Here is a 17,843-nt window from a genome sequence, read left to right as displayed (position 1 = left end):
CTTCCATGAGCGTACGAAGCACATTGAGATTGATTGTCACTTCACCCGTCATCATTTACAGCTCGGGACCATATCGCTTCCTTTTGTTCCATCGTCTTTGCAGATTGCTGACCTTTTTACGAAGGCTCAGTCGGCGTCTCGATTTCGTTTTTTGTGTGACAAACTCTCAATGCTTATTGCTGTTGCATTGTGAGTTTGAGGGGGGATGTTAGCCCATAAGTTATTGGGCCTTTAGTTTATGGACCTTTAGGTTATTGGCTATGTATATATAGCCTACTCTTGTTTTAGTTATTTTCATGCTTTTCAGATTATATTGTAAACCTTAGCCTTTCTTCCCTTCAATAAAGTTCTATTAACACTGGCAAGGAACATTATGCTAAACAGGAATGTTAATTAATTGGTTCTACGCACAAATTAGAAAATTTGGACAAAGTATAGAGTTTTAATCATTGTTGGTATCATTAGTTACGAATCTTGTAGAAAAACCAACTAATCGATAATATCCCATCATCTGGAGTGGCAAGAACAATAGAGAATTATGTTGATATGATTATAGATAACCTAGCAAAGATTATTTCGAAATGGAACCAAGAGAAAATCTAAATAAATAGTATCGGCAATTATTTTGTAGTCCATGAACGTGATACTAGACTCGTGTTTGTGATTATATATTCGATCGAAGAAAATCATACAAATTGTTCGAGGTGACAAGTTAGGTATTTCGACAAGTATCCTTACCATGATTTATGTTTTCTTAACTTTCATAATTTGTACATGATTTTGAAGAAAAATATTACCAAATGCTTTGAAAGTTCACATGGGACGAGTCTTTTACTTGATATGATACTAAAATGGTTATTTGAGATGTCTCACTGTTGTAAGACATATTTATCGCTATTTGATATATGATTACTGTTATTGTGAAACGTTCTTTATTTACTTGAGAAATAAGTATGTTGACATATGTTTTGTTCAAGTTTTACATAAAACATGATTTGATATGAACGTAAATGTCCTGTAATATTTTGAAAAGGTTGTTATATGAGTACCTACCGTTTACAAAGAAAAGTATAAATGGGAGTAGACCTTGATTTGGATCACTTAGCTAATGACGAGTTCGTTAAACGTGGTGCACCTTGCATTTACAAATTACATTTATAGCCATCGCTAGTGGGAAGGTAGAACTAGCATACCATTACTGCTTTTTCTCGAGTTGGGATCTAGTGATATGATTATTAGACTCTTTTATGAGGGGTCCACAATTATTGACTTTTCTTGAAGTAGAAAATCACACTGATTACATGATTCATTCTTGAAAATCTTCCAACTATGCAATATTTGATATGATACAATGCGTATTGAGTTTATTACTTAGTTCATCTTGCTTAAATGAAACAAACAATATTGTTTATCATTACTATTTTCTAAAGGGCATTTATTTGATGATGTTTCTGACTTTGTCCCTGTTAAAATAATTTTGGTTAAGTGTTATTACTCACTGAGCTAGTGTCGCACTCTTCGTTATTGTTTCTATAGAAAGCACAGGTGACATTGGTGAGGATTTTTTAACTTGCATATACGAGTTGGCATATTCCTAGTGAGCCCCGCACTTGTTCGTGTTGGCAGCAATTTATTTATTTGTTATGTTTTTTTCCTTGAAAATTTTTAGAATCGCTCCATAGTTATTCCTTTAAAGTTTGAGTATTCTATTGTTATTATGGACTTGTGAAGTATTTGACTTCTTCTCATATTTTGAAGATGGATTTAGTAGTGTTATTTCGTTGGTGATATTGGTTTGTTACGTAGTGAATTTGAGATAGGAAAATTTTTTGGATAGGCCCAGAAACAGGGAAAACTCTGCCTGATTTTATGTGGAATACTAATGAGGCTTGCTTTGAAGTTCTAACCTCCTTACCACCAGTCATGGTCCTAATTTGGGTTGTGACACAAATAGAACCTCCATGTGCAACATTTTCACGTATCTGACAAATATCCATAACAAATACTTCCTGTATAAATTTTCTCAGTGGCAATACAACTCAAATTGACAAAATCATTTTTATATAGCAAAACTGAAAGAGCAAACTTTATTATATATTCATTTGTTCTAATACATATTAAGTTCTCTGAGTACTATATTCACATTGTTTTTATTCAACTTCCTGGTGAGGACGATTATATCGACAAATGAGAAGAAAATACAGGAAGTTTACAACATTGCAGAAAGCAATCAACCAATAGTAATAATCTATGTGACCCTTGTTAATATTACTTGACAACCAGCTAACTCCACCTCCATATGAGGTAACACTATCCACAATATTCACTATAAAACTCCCAAAAATGCCAGATACAGCCATCCCGAGTGTGAAAATAGCCACAACAAAACTAGACATGCTTTTGGGAAGCTCAGCATAAAGGAACTCTACCAATCCGATAGCATTAAAAGCATCAGCTAGTCCAAGAAGAACGTACTGTGGCACCAACCACATAGCTGACATGTTAACTGATGAAATATTTGGAATTTCTTGTGGATCATTCTGATCAATTGCTAAGCCCCGCCTTATGCTTTCTGTTATTGCTGAAAGTGCCATCGCTGCAGTAGATAGAACTAAACCAATTCCCATGCGAAGAACGGGGCTTAAGCCTCCTGGCTGTCCTGTATATCTGGATTTTATTGGCACGAGAGCACGATCATATATGGTAATCCACACCACTAGAGTTATCACCATAAAGAACGAAAAAGATCCTGCTGGTACTTCAAAATACGAGAAGATATGTCTATCCATTGTCATTGTTTGAAGTGTAGAAAACGAAAATTGATTTAAACTCAACTGAACCATTATGTTGCTGGACCACATGGGAACAACTCTAAGAAGGGACTTCAAAGATTCTACTTGTTCTACACTACAGAGTCTCCATGGGTTTGAAGCGCGCAATCCATCAGAATTTGCATCTATTTGAGGATCTTCAATTATGCAAGCTTTATTTAAACACCTACTCGAAGATCAGTCTAATAGGTAAGTGTTAACTAACATAGCTAATAAAGTAAACAAGATTGCCATAGATTTCCCTCCTAACGGATCATACCTGAAGCTGCTTGTCAAGGCTTGGATTTCAGAACTGGGCGATTGATGATAATAGGCTTCACCGTTACCAGAGTGAAGATCGATATTTCTTTTTCTAACAGAAGCAACAAGTACTTGAAAGAATCCAGTGAATAAGCTCTCACTAGCACTAACTTTGATATACAGGGAAGAACCCGAAAGGAAGGCTGCAACAGAGAAAAACATAAGGATAGCAGGAATCCCAAAACCAATTTGCCATCCAAAAGCATCTTGAATATACACAATTAAGGTTGTTGCGACGATTGTTGACATTCCAATAGTAGCATAGTACCAACTGAAATAGCTTTCCATAATCCTTTTATTATTTGGATTTTCTTTGTTGTCCAATTGATCAGCACCAAATGCTATAGAACAAGGTCTAACGAAACCAGCTCCCACAGCAATCATCCCAAAAGAAAACAATAACACAAGGAGTTGTGCTGGTGTTGGCCTATTGCATATCTCGAAATGATCACAATGTGAAGGCCTCAATTGTGGAACCATGGTGGTTAGCCAAAGAATAGTCATTCCCTTCGAATAAAATCAGAAAATTTGTCTCAGTAAAAACAGTAAAGTCGAAATTCTATATTACTCGAAATGTTATTTGTCGAGAAATCTATCCACTCGTGAATGAGGTTCTTGATTGTTTTCCCATGAACGGACTTCAACTAATTACTTGTTATTTTCAATGTTTTCGAGTACAAGAATCTGTATATGGGCACAACAACTTCAACACAAGTTCAAGTCTCAAAACAAGAACACCTATGAAGTTCTATAACACCTTCAACACAAGATTAAAAATAATTTATCCAAGAAGTGTGTTATTTTTCAGAAATAAGATGAAAAAGAATTTTTAAGGCCAAGTCACCCGACTTCACGGAGTATCCTTAAGGAATAATTTCACTCACTATACCCGAGGTTATAGAATCTTCCTCCCAGGATAAAATGATCTTAAATCCAACTATAGTGGTACCTCAAATAATTGAATTCATCAAACTCACTCAACAGCTAATGATCACAATGAGTTTTTGAAGATATATAGAGTATTTTTACTGTCAAAAATTATGTTAATACCTGAGGAATACGTCAGTTATTTATAGCCTTTAAGTGTCCTTGGTTCAGCAAAAAGGAACCTATTCAGTACAGTCACGTCACCTGCGCCCAGTCTGCGCTGGACCTGCGCCTGATCTGCGGCCATAGGTGACAATGTCCAATTCCAGTGGCTACATATGCTACATTTGCGCCCACAGGTCACCCTATAACGCGAAATAGTGTGCCTTTTACCTCGAAAGGATGCTGCATTTGCATGGCATCCGAAATGCGCCCGCACTTGGAGAAAAACAATTCTATCAGATTTTAGGATTAAAATTTCACTTATAAAACAAGTTTCAAATAAAATTCATCTAAAAATATAGATCTCATCGATTGATCATTTTCCAAATCCAAATTCAAATTCGAAGTCGAAGCCGAGCTGAGCGAGCGAAGACGATGACGGCACGAGGCACTACCTTGTTCTTACCTTACTATCCATGTGGAGTAAGTGCTCCTTATTAAAAACACTTCAAAGTTCCCTTCTCCCATCAATATGGGAGAATTAGTGAACTTTTCCTTAAAAGAGTACACTTTCAATTTTAGTGTCTCTCTTTCTCTCCACTATTTTTCCTCCATTTTTCATTCACATATACACCTTGAACCCAACAATCCCCTACATGAATGGGGAATGGCCATCTTTTGAAGAATTTACGGACAAGCATGTGATCATTTAGCAAAGACTGATTGTATCTGGATAAGTAGGTTTTCCTTTGAACTTTCCGTAGTGAACATACATCGGATGCACTCGGTCAATCGGTAGATTTGATATCTTTGAACCGTCGAGCTTTAATGTACACCTAGACAACACATGTCACACAACCAACCTTTTACTATTTATGATTCTCACGGTTTTGTTCTTTTCATCCATAAACAAGTCCTGGTTTCATGAGAGCTTAGAGAATAGGCCTTTACTAACATTCTCCTTGAAGCGGCTTCTACTTCACCCTTACATAGGTAATTTATAAACGTTCAATCCTATAGATTAAACTATTTGGTCAAATCTGCCAAATTTAGATAATCATTAAAAGACTTCATACCATAAGTCTTATCCTCGTTTACTAAACATTATCCACATCATGAGAATAGGTTGGGTATAATAATAATGTTGAACCTGTCAGACACAACTTTGTTTGATCTCTTTGAACCTAGCTCTTGGAATCTCCAGTCTGCTAGGTAAAGTTGCCGACATGTTGAGTTGTCCTAGGCCTTAAACCCATTCCCTTGGATGTCCGTTCAACTCCTTCTCTAGATAGGCCTTTTGTAAGTGGATTCTATACACTATTCTTTGACTTTACATAGTCAACAGTGATAATTCCACTAGAGAGAAGTTCTCTAACGGTATTATGTCTCCATCTTATGTGATGAGATTTACCATTGTACATCATGCTCCCTGCCTATCTATTACCGCTTGGCTATCACAGTGAATACACACTGGTGCCACTGGTTTAGGACAATAAGGAATATCTTCCAAGAAATTCTGGAGCCATTCTGCTTCTTCACCAGCTTTATTTAATGCGATAAATTCAGATTCCATTGTAGAGCAAGCAATACATGCCTGTTTGGAAGATTTCCAAGAGACCGCTCCTCCACCGATAGTAAATACATATCCACTCATGAATTTTACTTCGTTTGATCCGATGATCCAATTTGCATCACTATATCCTTCAAGTACTGCGGGATATATACTATAATGCAAAGCATAGTCTTGAGTGTATTTAAGATACCCCAAAATTCCTTTTAGTGTCATCCAATGAGTTTTATTAGGATTACTCGTGTACCGACTCAACTTACTAATAGCGCATACTATGTCTGGTCATGTGCAGTTCATTATATACATTAAACATCTCAATACTCTTGCGTACTCCAATTGTGAGTTACTTTCACCTTCAATCTTTCGAAGTGCAAAGCTCACATCCAATGGAGTCTTGGCAATACCAAATTCCATATACTTGAATTTGTCAAGGACCTTTTCGATGTAATGAGACTATGACAATGCCAACCCTTGTGGAGTTCTATGGATTCTTATTCCTAAGATAACATCCGCAACTCCAAGGTCTTTCATATCGAACTTGCTCTTGAGCATTTATTTCGTTGCATTTATGTCAGAAATGTCTCCACTGATGATCAACATATCATCCACATATAAACAAATAATGACATGGTGATTTGGAGTGTCTTTAACGTAAAAACATTTATCACATTCTTTTATCTTGAACCCGTTTGCCAACATGATTTGGTCAAACTTCACATGCCACTGTTTAGGTGCTTGTTTTAGTCCATAAAGTGATTTGACAAGTTTACACACCTTATTTTTCTTTCCTGGAACCCCAGAACCCTCAGGCTATTCCATGTAGATTTCTTCCTCCAATTCTCCATTTAGGAATGCTGGTTTCACATCTATTTGATGGATTTCAAGACCATATACTGTCTCCAAGGCAATTAACATCTGAATTAACGTTATCCTTATTAATTGCGAGTATGTATCAATGTAATCAAGGCCTTCCTTTTGTTTGAAGCCTTTTACAATAAGTCTTGTCTGGTACTTATCAATAATACCATCATCTTTTATTTTCCTTTTGAAAATTTATTTAAAACCTAAAGGTTTATTTCCTGGAGGAAGATCAACTAACTCCCACGTATGGTTGCTTAAGATTGAATCAATCTCACTATCGACTGCCTCTCACCAAAAGAATGAGTCCGAAAACGTCATCGCTTCTTTAAATATTTGAGGCTCATTTTCTAAGAGAAATATTACAAAGTCCGATCCAAACAAAGTTAACGTTCTTTGATGTTACTACGTCTTGGATTCTCATCATTATGTACATCCTCACTTGGCTCATCTCGAGATCATTTAGATCCTCCACTAGACTATTCATGTCTAGTTTTATACGGATAAATCTGTTCAAAGAATTTAGCATTATCTGATTCAATTATTGTATTTTCATTGATATCCTGATGCTCGGACTTATGAACCAAAAATTGATATTCTTTACTACTTTTAGCATATCCTATGAACACACAGTCCACCGTCTTAGGTCTTATCCTTACTTTTTTAGGCATAGGAACTTAGACCTTCGCTAGACACCCCCACACTTTAAAATATTTCAAATTGGGTTTCCTTCCTTTCTATTTTTCATATGGAATTGATTGTATCTTACTAAAGGATACTCTATTGAGTATTCGATTAGCCGTAAGGATAGCTTCCCCCCACAAGTTTTGTGGTAAACCTGAACTTATAAGTAAGGCATTCATCATTTCCTTCAAAGTTCAGTTTTTCCTTTCCGTAATTCCATTAGATTGAGGTGAATATGGGACTGTAATTTGATGGACAATTTCATTCTCTACACATATTTGCGCAAAAGGAGATTCATATTCTCCGCCCCTATCACTTCTTATTGTTTTGATCTTTTTCTCTAGCTGATTTTCAACTTCAGTTTTTTATTGCCTAAACGCATCTATTGCTTCATCCTTACTATTTAGCAAATAGACATAACAGTATCTAGTGCAATCGTCAATAAAAGTTATAAAATACTTTTTCCCACCTCAAGGTGGTGTTGACTTCATATCACAAATGTCAGTGTGGATTAAGTTTAAGGGATTGGAATTCCTTTCAACGGATTTATACGGATGCTTAGCATACTTTGATTCTACACATGTTTGACACTTTGATTTATTGCACTCAAAGTTTGGCAAAACTTCTAAGTTAATTCGTTTACGCAACATTTTGTCATTAACATGGCCTAATCGTTCATGCCATAAATCATAAGACTCAAGCAAGTAAGAAGAAACTGAACTTTTATTGATTTCAACATTCATTACATTCATTTGAATAGGCCCTCATTGAGGTAGCCTTTTCCTACATACACTTCACCTTTACTAAGTACAATTTTTTCGGAAACAAATATACATCTAAATCCATTTTTGTCTAGAAGAGGTATAGAAATCATGTTCTTTCTTAACTCCGAAACATATAGGACATTGTTAAGTGTCAATACTTTGCCTGAATTCATTTTCAAGTATATTTTTCCTGTTCCTTCTACTTTTGCAGTAGCGGAGTTTGCCATGTAGATCTTTTCTTCCCCTTGAGCCAAATCAAAAGCAACAAATAACTCCTTATTAGCACAAACATGGCAGGTGGCACCAGAATCCATCCACCATTCGCGAGGATTTCCCACCATATTGCATTTGGACAGCATAGCACACAGGTCATCAACGTCTTTCTTGGACTCAGCAACATTTATTTGGTCCTTCTTCCCTTTCTTTGGGGCACAACAATCTGTGGACTTGTGGCTAATCTTGCCACAGTTAAAGCACTTTCCCTTGAATTTTTTCTTGGGTTGATTGCTTTTATGTCCTGCTTTCTTCCACTTTTTGGAGCTATGGTTATCTTCTACAATGTTTGCTTCATTCATTGAAGAATTTCCTCTTGAACTTTTTTCCACAGCCTTATTATCTTCTTCAATGCGCAATCTGACGGTCGACAGACATCTCCTTACGTTTGTGTTTCAAATAGTTTTTAAAGTCTTTTCACATAGGTGGTAGCTTCTCTATTATTGTTGCTACTTAAAATGCTTCATTCACAATCAAACCTACAATAAAGGTTATGTGAATATTAAGAACACTTTTAAATTGTTCGGCAAAGGTATTTGTCAAAATCATACCTTCCGCTAAGAGATCATGGATGATCACTTGCAATTCCTACACTAAAAAGACAACCGACTTGCTGTCTATCATATTATATTCCAGGAATCTTGTAATAAAGAAATTTTTAGTTCCTGCATCCTCTGTCTTTTACTTCCATTCTAGCGCTCCCCATAACTCTTTTGTTGTCTTTGTTCCACTATACACATTATAGAGATCATCTTGGATACCACTCAAGATGTAGTTTCTGCAAAGGAAATCTGAGTATTTCCAGGCCTCCACAATCACAAATCGCTCTTGTTCAAAGGTTCCCTTGAATACCTCCGGAGCTTCCTCAAATATGAACCTTTGAAGATAAAGAGTTGTGAGGTAGAAAAACATTTTCTGTTGCCACCTCTTGAAGTCAATATCCGCGAATTTTCCAGGTTTCTCCGCTGGTGCCATAGCTTACGAAGAATTAGTACGACTCATTGTGGCAATACTAGTTGCCACCATAGTCATTCCATCATCATGCACTTGACTATCGGTAGTCATTTTCCTGTCACACCAAGACAGAACCTTTAGTATGTCAAAATACTACTAATAAAGTTGCAGCAACTTTAAACACCTCTTGTTTCTAGTTAAACGATGAAGTTTTTATGACTTTCAATCGTAAATCGAGAGATCTTTAACTTGTGATGAAGATTTTATGTCTTCAAATCACTAGTTAAGTTCAAACGGAGTAGAAAGCTTAAAGCTTTAATATCCAGAAACCAAGCTATACAGATTCCGAATATTATTCCTTAAGATTGTTATTTTCAATGTTTTTGGGTACAAGAATCTGTATATGGGAACAACAACTTCAACACAAGTTCAAGTCTCAAAACAAGAACACCTATGAAGTTCTATAACACCTTCAACACAAGATTAAAAATAATTTATCCAAGAAATATGTTATTTTTCAGAAATAAGATGAAACAGAATTTTTAAGGCCAAGTTCCCCGACTTTACGGAGTGTCCTTAAGGAATAATTTCTCTCACTGTACCCGAGGTTATGGAATCTTCCTCCCAGGATAAAATGACCTTCAATCCGACTATAGAGGTACCTCAAATAATTGGATTCGTCGAACTCACTAAACAGCTAATGATCACAACGAGTTCTTAAAGATATATAGTGTTTTTGCTATAAAAAATTATGTTAATACCTGAGGAATACGTCAGGTATTTATAGACTTTAAGTGTCCTTTTAGAAAAGATGCATTGGTTCAGCAAAAAGGCACTTATTCAGTACAGTCACGTCACCTGCGCCCAGTCTATGCTAGACCTGCGCCTAATCTGCGCACGCCTGATCTGCGGCCACAGGTGACACTGTCCAATTCCAGTGGTTGTGCTGCATCTGCGCCCATAGGTCACGTACCTATGTTGCATCTGCGCGCGCAGGTCACTCTACAGCGCGAAACAGTATGCCTTTTACCTCGAAGGGTCGCATCCCTTCGAGATACGTTGCATATGCATTTGCATAGCGTCCGAAATGCGCCTACACTTGGAGAAAAACAATTCTATCACTTGTAAAACAAGTTTCAAATAAAATTTGTCTAAAAAGATAGATCTCATCGATCGATCATTTGCCAAATCCAAATCCAAAGCCGAACTAAGCGAGCGACGATAATGGCGGCGCGAGGCACCACCTTGTTCTTGCCTCACTATCTATGTGGAGTAAGTGCTCTTTATTAAAAATACTTCAAAGTTCCCTTCTCCCACCACTGTTGGAGAATTAGTGAACTTTACCTTAAAAGAGTACACTTTCCATTTTATTGTCTCTCTTTTCCTCCGATATTTTTCCTTCATTTTCCATTCACATATACACCTTGAACCCAACACTTGTTATAGAGCCTTTGAATATTTTCGTTAATCCATGAATAGGATCTATACATCTCGGTCGGAAAAGAATCACAAGAAAAAAAAAGAATTAGAATTGATCTATAGGTTTCTTGTAACAAACGAAAAGGACAAAAGATGAAATATAAACCATGAATCAACTAATCCCTCTCGGGGACTTTCTTAAAGAGGAAGCTCATGTGTATATCATGGAATAAGGTCTGATCATACTCATGGAGATCCCGTAAATATTCCAAAAAAGGAGAGTTCGGCGCAAATGGCATTTTTGTGGAGATTAGAAGCATTTACTAATTCATGATCTAGCAAGTACAGAATGAAAACATGATCTGGCAAGTACAGAATAAAAACAACGTTCTTGATTCTACGAGAATTTTCATGAAAGCCTTTCATTTGTTTATCGTCAATGGAAGTTTGACTAGTACTACTATTATGGAGTAATATAAATTAAATTAATCAGCTTCCACTCTCAACTGAGTTCAAGATTTATTTAAATTCGACATATCAATCAAATTTAGAACATCCTTACTGAATTTATGATGCACCTCGAAGAACTAAATCTCTCCAGGAGGTTAACCTCGAGGAAGAAGAGAGCTAAGTGTAGGGTATACCCGAGAAGAATAGCTAAGTTGAAAAAATAAGATAGAAGAAGAAGAATTGTATTATGATTTTTCTGCATAGCTGTGAATCATTACACATGAGTATTTATAGATAATCATTGATTGATAACTGCCTAACTAACTCTTGGACTCTACTACAGTAATTCTGTTACAACAGTAAAAACAGACTTTGCTACAGTACTTAACAGAACTAACTAACTTTTGAATCCCAACTATTTTGACTCTTCTTATCCTGCTGCACTTGTATCAATACCCCTCCGTGAAGAACATCCTTGTCCTCAAGGATGGAAATCAGGAAACCTAGTGTGTAACTCTGAAACGAACTCCCAAGTTGCTAGAGCTGCATCAAGATCAGTCTATTTGACTAGGACTTGATCTACTGCCTTGTTGTCGCGCTTGACCATCCTCCTATCTAGAACTGACTCAAGCGCAGGACAAAAGGGACTAGATAAATGCAGAACAGGTGGATGGTTGAAGCTCATGGGGACTTCATAACACTTCTTGAGCTGAGAAACATGGAAAGTAGGATGAATAAGAACATCCTTAGGCAACAACAACCTGTACATAACAGCTCCAATCCCAGCCTCCACCATATAAGGTCCATAATACTTGGTTGCAAGCTTATTGAATAGTCTAGTAGCTACTGTAACTTGACTATAAGGTTGAAATTTTAAGTACACCCAATCACCCACAAAAAATAATCGGTCAGTTCTGTGTTTATCAGCAATGTCTTTCATCCTTTATTGAGCTCTAGCCATGTAATATTTCAGCAGCTGAATGATGGATTCTCTAGCTTGTAATGACCTATCAACCATCTCAAAAGCACTCTCACCAACCAAGTAAGAAAAATGGATAGGAGTTTTCTGACCATACAATACCTCATAAGGGGTGCACTTGATGGTGGAATGATAAGTGGTATTATACCACCACTTAGCCAAGGGTATATATGTAGCCCATTCCTTAGGTTTGTCTAAACAAAAGCATCTCAAGTAAGTCTCTAGAGTCCTATTGAGCACCTTAGTTTGACCATCAGTCTGAGGATGGTAAGCTGTGGATCTTTGCAATTGAACACCTTGAAGTGTAAAAAGTTCTTGCCAAAAAGATCTTAAGAACACAGGATCTCTATCACTTTTCATAGTCACTGGCATACCATAAAGCTTAAAAACATGGTCCAAATAACATTGGGCTATTGATTGAGCAGTATAAGGATGGTGCAAGAACAAGAAATGACCATACTTGCTCAATTTATCAACCACAACCAATATGACATCCTTCCTATTTGATTTAGGAAGACCTTCAATGAAATCTAAACAAACATCAGTCCACACACCTTCAGGAATAAAAAGAGGTTGCAAATAACCTGGATAAGTTGTTGCATCATACTTGTTTTTTTGGCATATGTCACATTGTTGTACAAAAGATCTAACATCCTGCAAAAGAGATTTCCAATAAAATAGTGACTGCAATCTCCAAGTAGTAGTATTTATCCCTGAGTGGTCTCCTTGAGGAGTGTTATGTCATAATTCCATGATCTTCCTTTTAAATTGTGGATCATCACCTACCACCAATCTACCTTTCCATCTCAGCTGTTCATGACACCAAGTATAGTGCTTAAAAGGTTGAACCTGCAATCTTGTAATAATTTCCTGCATCTTAGGATCTTGTATCCAACTCTCTCTAATTTCATCATATAGAACATCACGTGGAGACAAAATGGATATGGACAAGAGTTCAGCCTCAGGAATTCTGGATAAGGCATCAGCAGCCTTGTTCTCAAACCCCTTTTTATACTCAATAGAGAAATCAAAAGTCATGAGTTTAGAAATTCCTGCAATTTGAAAGTCAGTATGTATCTGTTGATCTAACAAATGTTTTAATGCCTTCTGATCAGTACTAACAACGAAATGTCTCCCTAACATGTAATGGGACCACTTTGTAACAGCAAATATAAGAGCCAACAATTCCCTATCATACATAAGCATGGCTTGATATTTTGGAGCCAAGGCCTTACTGATATATGCAATGGGATGACCCTGTTGTATTAACACAGCACCAATTCCCTTTCCACTTACATCAGTCTCAACCACTAAAACCAAGGAATAATTAGGCATAGCCAACACAGGTGCAAAAACTAGAGCTTGTTTGAGTGCATGGAACGTTGTAGTAGCCTGTTCAGACCAATTGAATCCTTTCTTTTTCAACAGGTCATGTAGTGGTCTACAAATAGCACTAAAACCTTGAATAAATCTCCTATAGTATCCAGCAAGACCTAAGAACCCCCTCAATTGCTTGATGTTTATTGGAAATGGACATTGCTGCACAACACTGATCTTTTTAGGATCGGTTAAAACACCTTCAGCACTTATATAATGGCCTAAGTATTCTACCTTATCCACCCTAAATGCACTCTTGGATATCTTTGCATACAACTGATATTGCTTCATCAATTCAAATACAGCCTTGACATGTGCAACATGATCATTCAAAGTCTTACTATAGATGCGTATGTCATCAAAGAATACAAGAACTGATTTTCTCAGTAGAGGTTTAAAAACAGCATTCGTCATCCCTTGAAAGGAACTAAAAACTCATAGTGACCTTCATGAGTCTTAAAAGCAGTTTTATACGTATCATTCTTGTCCATTCTCAACTGATGATACCCTGCCCTTAAGTCTATTTTAGAAAATAACATAGCATCTCCAAATTCATCAAGCAAGTCTTCAATCATAGGTATAGGAAACTTATCGTTGATATTCAATTGATTCAAGCTTCTATAATCCACACAAAGCCTCCATGTACCATATTTTTTCCTTACTAACACCACCGGAAAAGCATAAGGGCTAGCACTATTTTGTATTACCCTTTGTTCCATCATTTCTTGCACAAGTTTCTCAATGATATCCTTCTTGAAAGATGGATATCTGTAAGGTCTTTTACTGACTGGATTAGCGGACTCAATCAATGGAATTCTGTGGTCAAACACACCTCTGTGTAGAGGTAGTATGCCAGGTATTTCAAATAAACAAGAGTACTCCTTGACTAGAGAATCTAAGGTAGGATTTATACCAGATGAAGTAGCTTGGATATTGTAACAACTAGTGTCAGATGTTGTGCTATCCACCATTGATAACATAAATAATTGAGCAGTTTGTGCTTCTTGTTTAATCATCTCCTTTGCCTTAGCAGACTTAAGTTTATCACTAGCCCCTCTCAACACATGTTTCTTGCCCTTATAAGCAAATTCAATTATTTTGTTCTTGAAATCAAATAGTATCCTTCCGAATATGCTTAACCATTGAACTTCCAACACAATATCCACATTCCCTAAAGGTAATAACAGAAAGTCTGAAGAGAAGGTGGTACCTTGTTGTAACCACTGCAGATTTTTACACACAGTAGCAGTCTGCACTTTTCTACCATCTGTAATGCTGATAGATTGTTCTACTATAGGATCATCCTGACAACCCAACCTTGTGGTTATAGATTGATCAATGAAATTATGTGTACTCCCAGTATCAATTAACACTTGTAGGGTCTTTTTCTCATGTTACCCTGTGACTCTAATAGTTTGATAACCAGAAACACCAGTAAAAGCCTGAAGTGATATAGTCATACAGTCTTCAGGTTCATTCAAAAATTCTTGTACTACATCACCATCACTTATCTCTGCGGTATCTTCATCTTCCAATACCTCTACCATATATAGTTGCTTCTTACTTCTACAGTTATGTCCGTGTACATAAGGTTCATCACAAAAGAAACAAAGGACCTTTGCCTTTTTCTCATTCATTTCAGCAGCAGAAAGTCTTCTACCTGGGAACTTACTAACAACATTTTGATGTACCATCTGACTAGTCACCTGGTGAGTCCCAAAATTCTTCTTAACTACAGGTGTGTTAGTAGAGGGTCTTGGTTGAAAGGGTGTTTTATGGGGAGGTAATAAGCTGGCATCTTGAAACCCCAGGATTGAACTTGAGCTTCAAAAACCTCTTCTTGCAATATAGTGATTTTGTAGGCTTGGTGAAGTGATCTTGGAGTCTAAATTCTAACAGCTTTGTTAAGTTCAGGTTTCAACCCCCCTAAGTAACAACTCAGGGCATTTTCATCAGACAAATTTACCCCACATAACAACCTGTCGAACTCAGCTTGATAATCCTTCACACTACTAGTCTGTTGTAAATTCTTAATAGCTTCCATTGGATCTTCAAAACTATCACCAAATCTATCATTAATGGCCAGTACATACTCAGACCAAGAAGGATCTTTCGCAGCAGTTCTAGCTCTCATATATGACCTATACCAAGCTATAGCATCCCCATCTAGATGAGTTGAAGCTACCCTAACCATTTGATCAGGTGGAACCTCATCCATGGCAAAAAAATTGGTCCACCTTATACAACCAGGTTCGCAAATCATGGCCAGAGAATCGAGGGAATTCAAGCTTAGAACAACGAGTAAGAAATTTACCACTAGAATTCTGAAATTCCCTATTTTGTTAGGAACAACCTGGCCCTCTTGATTCATCACCACCTACTGAAGATTCAGCCCTGCCTTCATTTACATCTTTTTCCTTCTGATTCCAATTCCCTAAAGCTTGTTTAATCCCCATTAATTCCTTATCTGTACGCGCATTTCGATCATTCATGCTCAATATTCCATCCATCAATTTCTGCAATTGATCTTGGATTTGTTACAATTTCCCATCGACCTCTTCTGTTGATTTATCCACGTTTTTGTCATGCACAACCATGATTATTCAGCCGAGAATCATGAGCTCTGATACCAATTGATGCACCTCGAAGAACTAAATCTCTCCAGGAGGTTAACCTCGAGGAAGATGAGAGCTAAGTTCAGGGTATACCCGAGAAGAATAGCTAAGTTGAAAAAATAAGAGAGAAAAAGAAGAATTGTATTATGATTTTTCTAAATAGCTGTGAATCATTACACATGAGTATTTATAGCTAATCATTGATTGATAACCGCCTAACTAACTCTTGGACTCTGCGAAAGTAATTCTGTTACAACAGTAAAAACAGACTTTGCTACAGTACTTAACAGAACTAACTAACTTTTGAATCCCAACTGTTTTGACTCTTCTTATCCTACTGCACTTGTATCAATTTAGGGTAAGGTCACAGACTTCATAAGCAAATAATTGAGCTGCACTTACCTGAAATACATATTTCTGGCAACCAAACACCAAAAAATGACTTATTTTCAAGAAAACACTTTCCTTCACACTATACCATATACACATATAAAGGAAATAATTCAGCTCAAATGACAAAAGACTATATTAAAGATCAGAGCTATTGGGGCATACAGAAAGACTGAAGATGGATCCAATAGCGACAACAGTGAAGCGACCCAAGAAAGAATCAGAAACAAAGGCACCTAGAAGGGCAAATCCATGGGAAAGAGCAGACCACATACTCAGTAAACTTGTAGCTGTTGCAGCTTCTATATTATAAACTTTCATCAAGTATATTACCATGTTTGGCTGCAATCCATAACTTGCCACTTTCTCTAGTGTTTCATTCACTGCAAAAATTATTGAAAGCACACACCAAGAATGATTCTTGACGAAAAGTGTGACAAAATAATTAAACATAATGAAAAATACCATAAAGATTTTGCATTACTTATGATGAATGGCATGGTTTTAATACCACCCTTTGTATAAGATTTTGGCAAATGATGTATCAAGTTCTCTTCTTCCTCAGTAATTGCCATCTTTTAAAAAAAAAAATTCTTTCTAATTTTGTTCCAATGTGTTGCAAAGGGTAAAGACGCACAGATAAATGTCACTCCAGGTCGTTTGGGAGATTGTATTAGAATAATATGCAGAGATAAATGTCACTGCAGGTCGTTTGGGAGATTGTATTAGAATAATGTAAAATATGACGTATTAATAATGAGTGTGTTAGCTATACTTATATTTTTCTTATGTAATGTTTGATTTTAACGTATTAAAAATAACATGAATTATATAATTTAAAAAAAAAAATTATAGAAATACTCTCTATATATATGTTGGACAAAATATGAAAAAAAATTTGAGGGATAATTGTGTTTTTAATCATGTTAATGTATGCATTGAATCTATTGCATTGCTAATACCACGAATTTTAAGGTTATAACTAATATAAATATTAATTATACATAAAATAAAAAAAATATATCAAATAAAATACTAATGATACACATTAATATATGCATTACCTTTTCAATCCACTATATAAAAATGACCTTTTTACTTTGTGTAGCAAATATCTTCTTATGGATGGGAGAGGGCATTTTTAGATTAGGAAGAATCACAAATAAAGTAGGCATCTTTTCATGATTCAACCAGTATAATGATTATACAAGTTGTTGTGGTAGTAGTATTGAATTGATCATTAAACATTTGACTAAGATATTTTTTTTATTACTTCTCGTTTGGAGAAATAGCAACACGAACAAAATAGAAAGAAATGAACACTTAAATTTTGATAATTTAAAATTAGGT

At 36.2% G+C, this 17,843-nt stretch overlaps 1 protein-coding gene across 4 annotated transcripts; it reads right to left on the bottom strand.

The window, feature by feature from the left end:
* Nucleotides 1-1,945: 1,945 nt before the first annotated feature.
* On the bottom strand, nucleotides 1,946-17,607 carry LOC107852333 (protein NRT1/ PTR FAMILY 1.2). 4 transcript variants are annotated; one of them, XM_016697396.2, is made up of 4 exons: nucleotides 16,978-17,182; nucleotides 16,827-16,876; nucleotides 3,091-3,638; nucleotides 1,946-2,997 (listed from the first exon to the last, which is right to left on the bottom strand). In XM_016697396.2, exons 1-4 carry the CDS (start codon nucleotides 17,066-17,068, stop codon nucleotides 2,151-2,153), a joined length of 1,536 nt encoding a protein of 511 aa, XP_016552882.1. In that variant the 5' UTR covers nucleotides 17,069-17,182; the 3' UTR covers nucleotides 1,946-2,150. The 4 variants fall into 4 exon arrangements, with proteins under 4 accessions (XP_016552882.1, XP_047251635.1, XP_016552880.2 ...); XM_016697394.2 differs by having other exon boundaries at nucleotides 1,950-2,997; nucleotides 16,659-16,876; nucleotides 16,978-17,178; XM_047395678.1 differs by lacking the exon at nucleotides 16,978-17,182 and adding an exon at nucleotides 17,558-17,607 and having other exon boundaries at nucleotides 1,951-2,997; nucleotides 16,659-16,876.
* Between the last annotated feature and the right edge of the window lie 236 nt (nucleotides 17,608-17,843).

The sequence above is a fragment of the Capsicum annuum genome, chromosome 8 (assembly GCF_002878395.1).
Source record: "Capsicum annuum cultivar UCD-10X-F1 chromosome 8, UCD10Xv1.1, whole genome shotgun sequence".
In the NCBI taxonomy this organism is placed as follows: domain Eukaryota; kingdom Viridiplantae; phylum Streptophyta; class Magnoliopsida; order Solanales; family Solanaceae; genus Capsicum; species Capsicum annuum.
This window is presented reverse-complemented; position numbering and strand designations above follow the sequence as displayed.

Bases quoted from the DNA above. Each gene is read 5' to 3' on its own strand.
- LOC107852333 (XM_016697394.2), bottom strand. From the start codon at position 17,068: ATGGCAATTACTGAGGAAGAAGAGAACTTGATACATCATTTGCCAAAA. The intron at 16,877-16,977 runs GTAATGCAAAAT...TAATTTTTGCAG, and splicing joins AACCATGCCATTCATCATAA to TGAATGAAACACTAGAGAAA. The intron at 3,639-16,658 runs GTATGCCCCAAT...TTTTATTCGAAG, and splicing joins GATCCATCTTCAGTCTTTCT to GGAATGACTATTCTTTGGCT.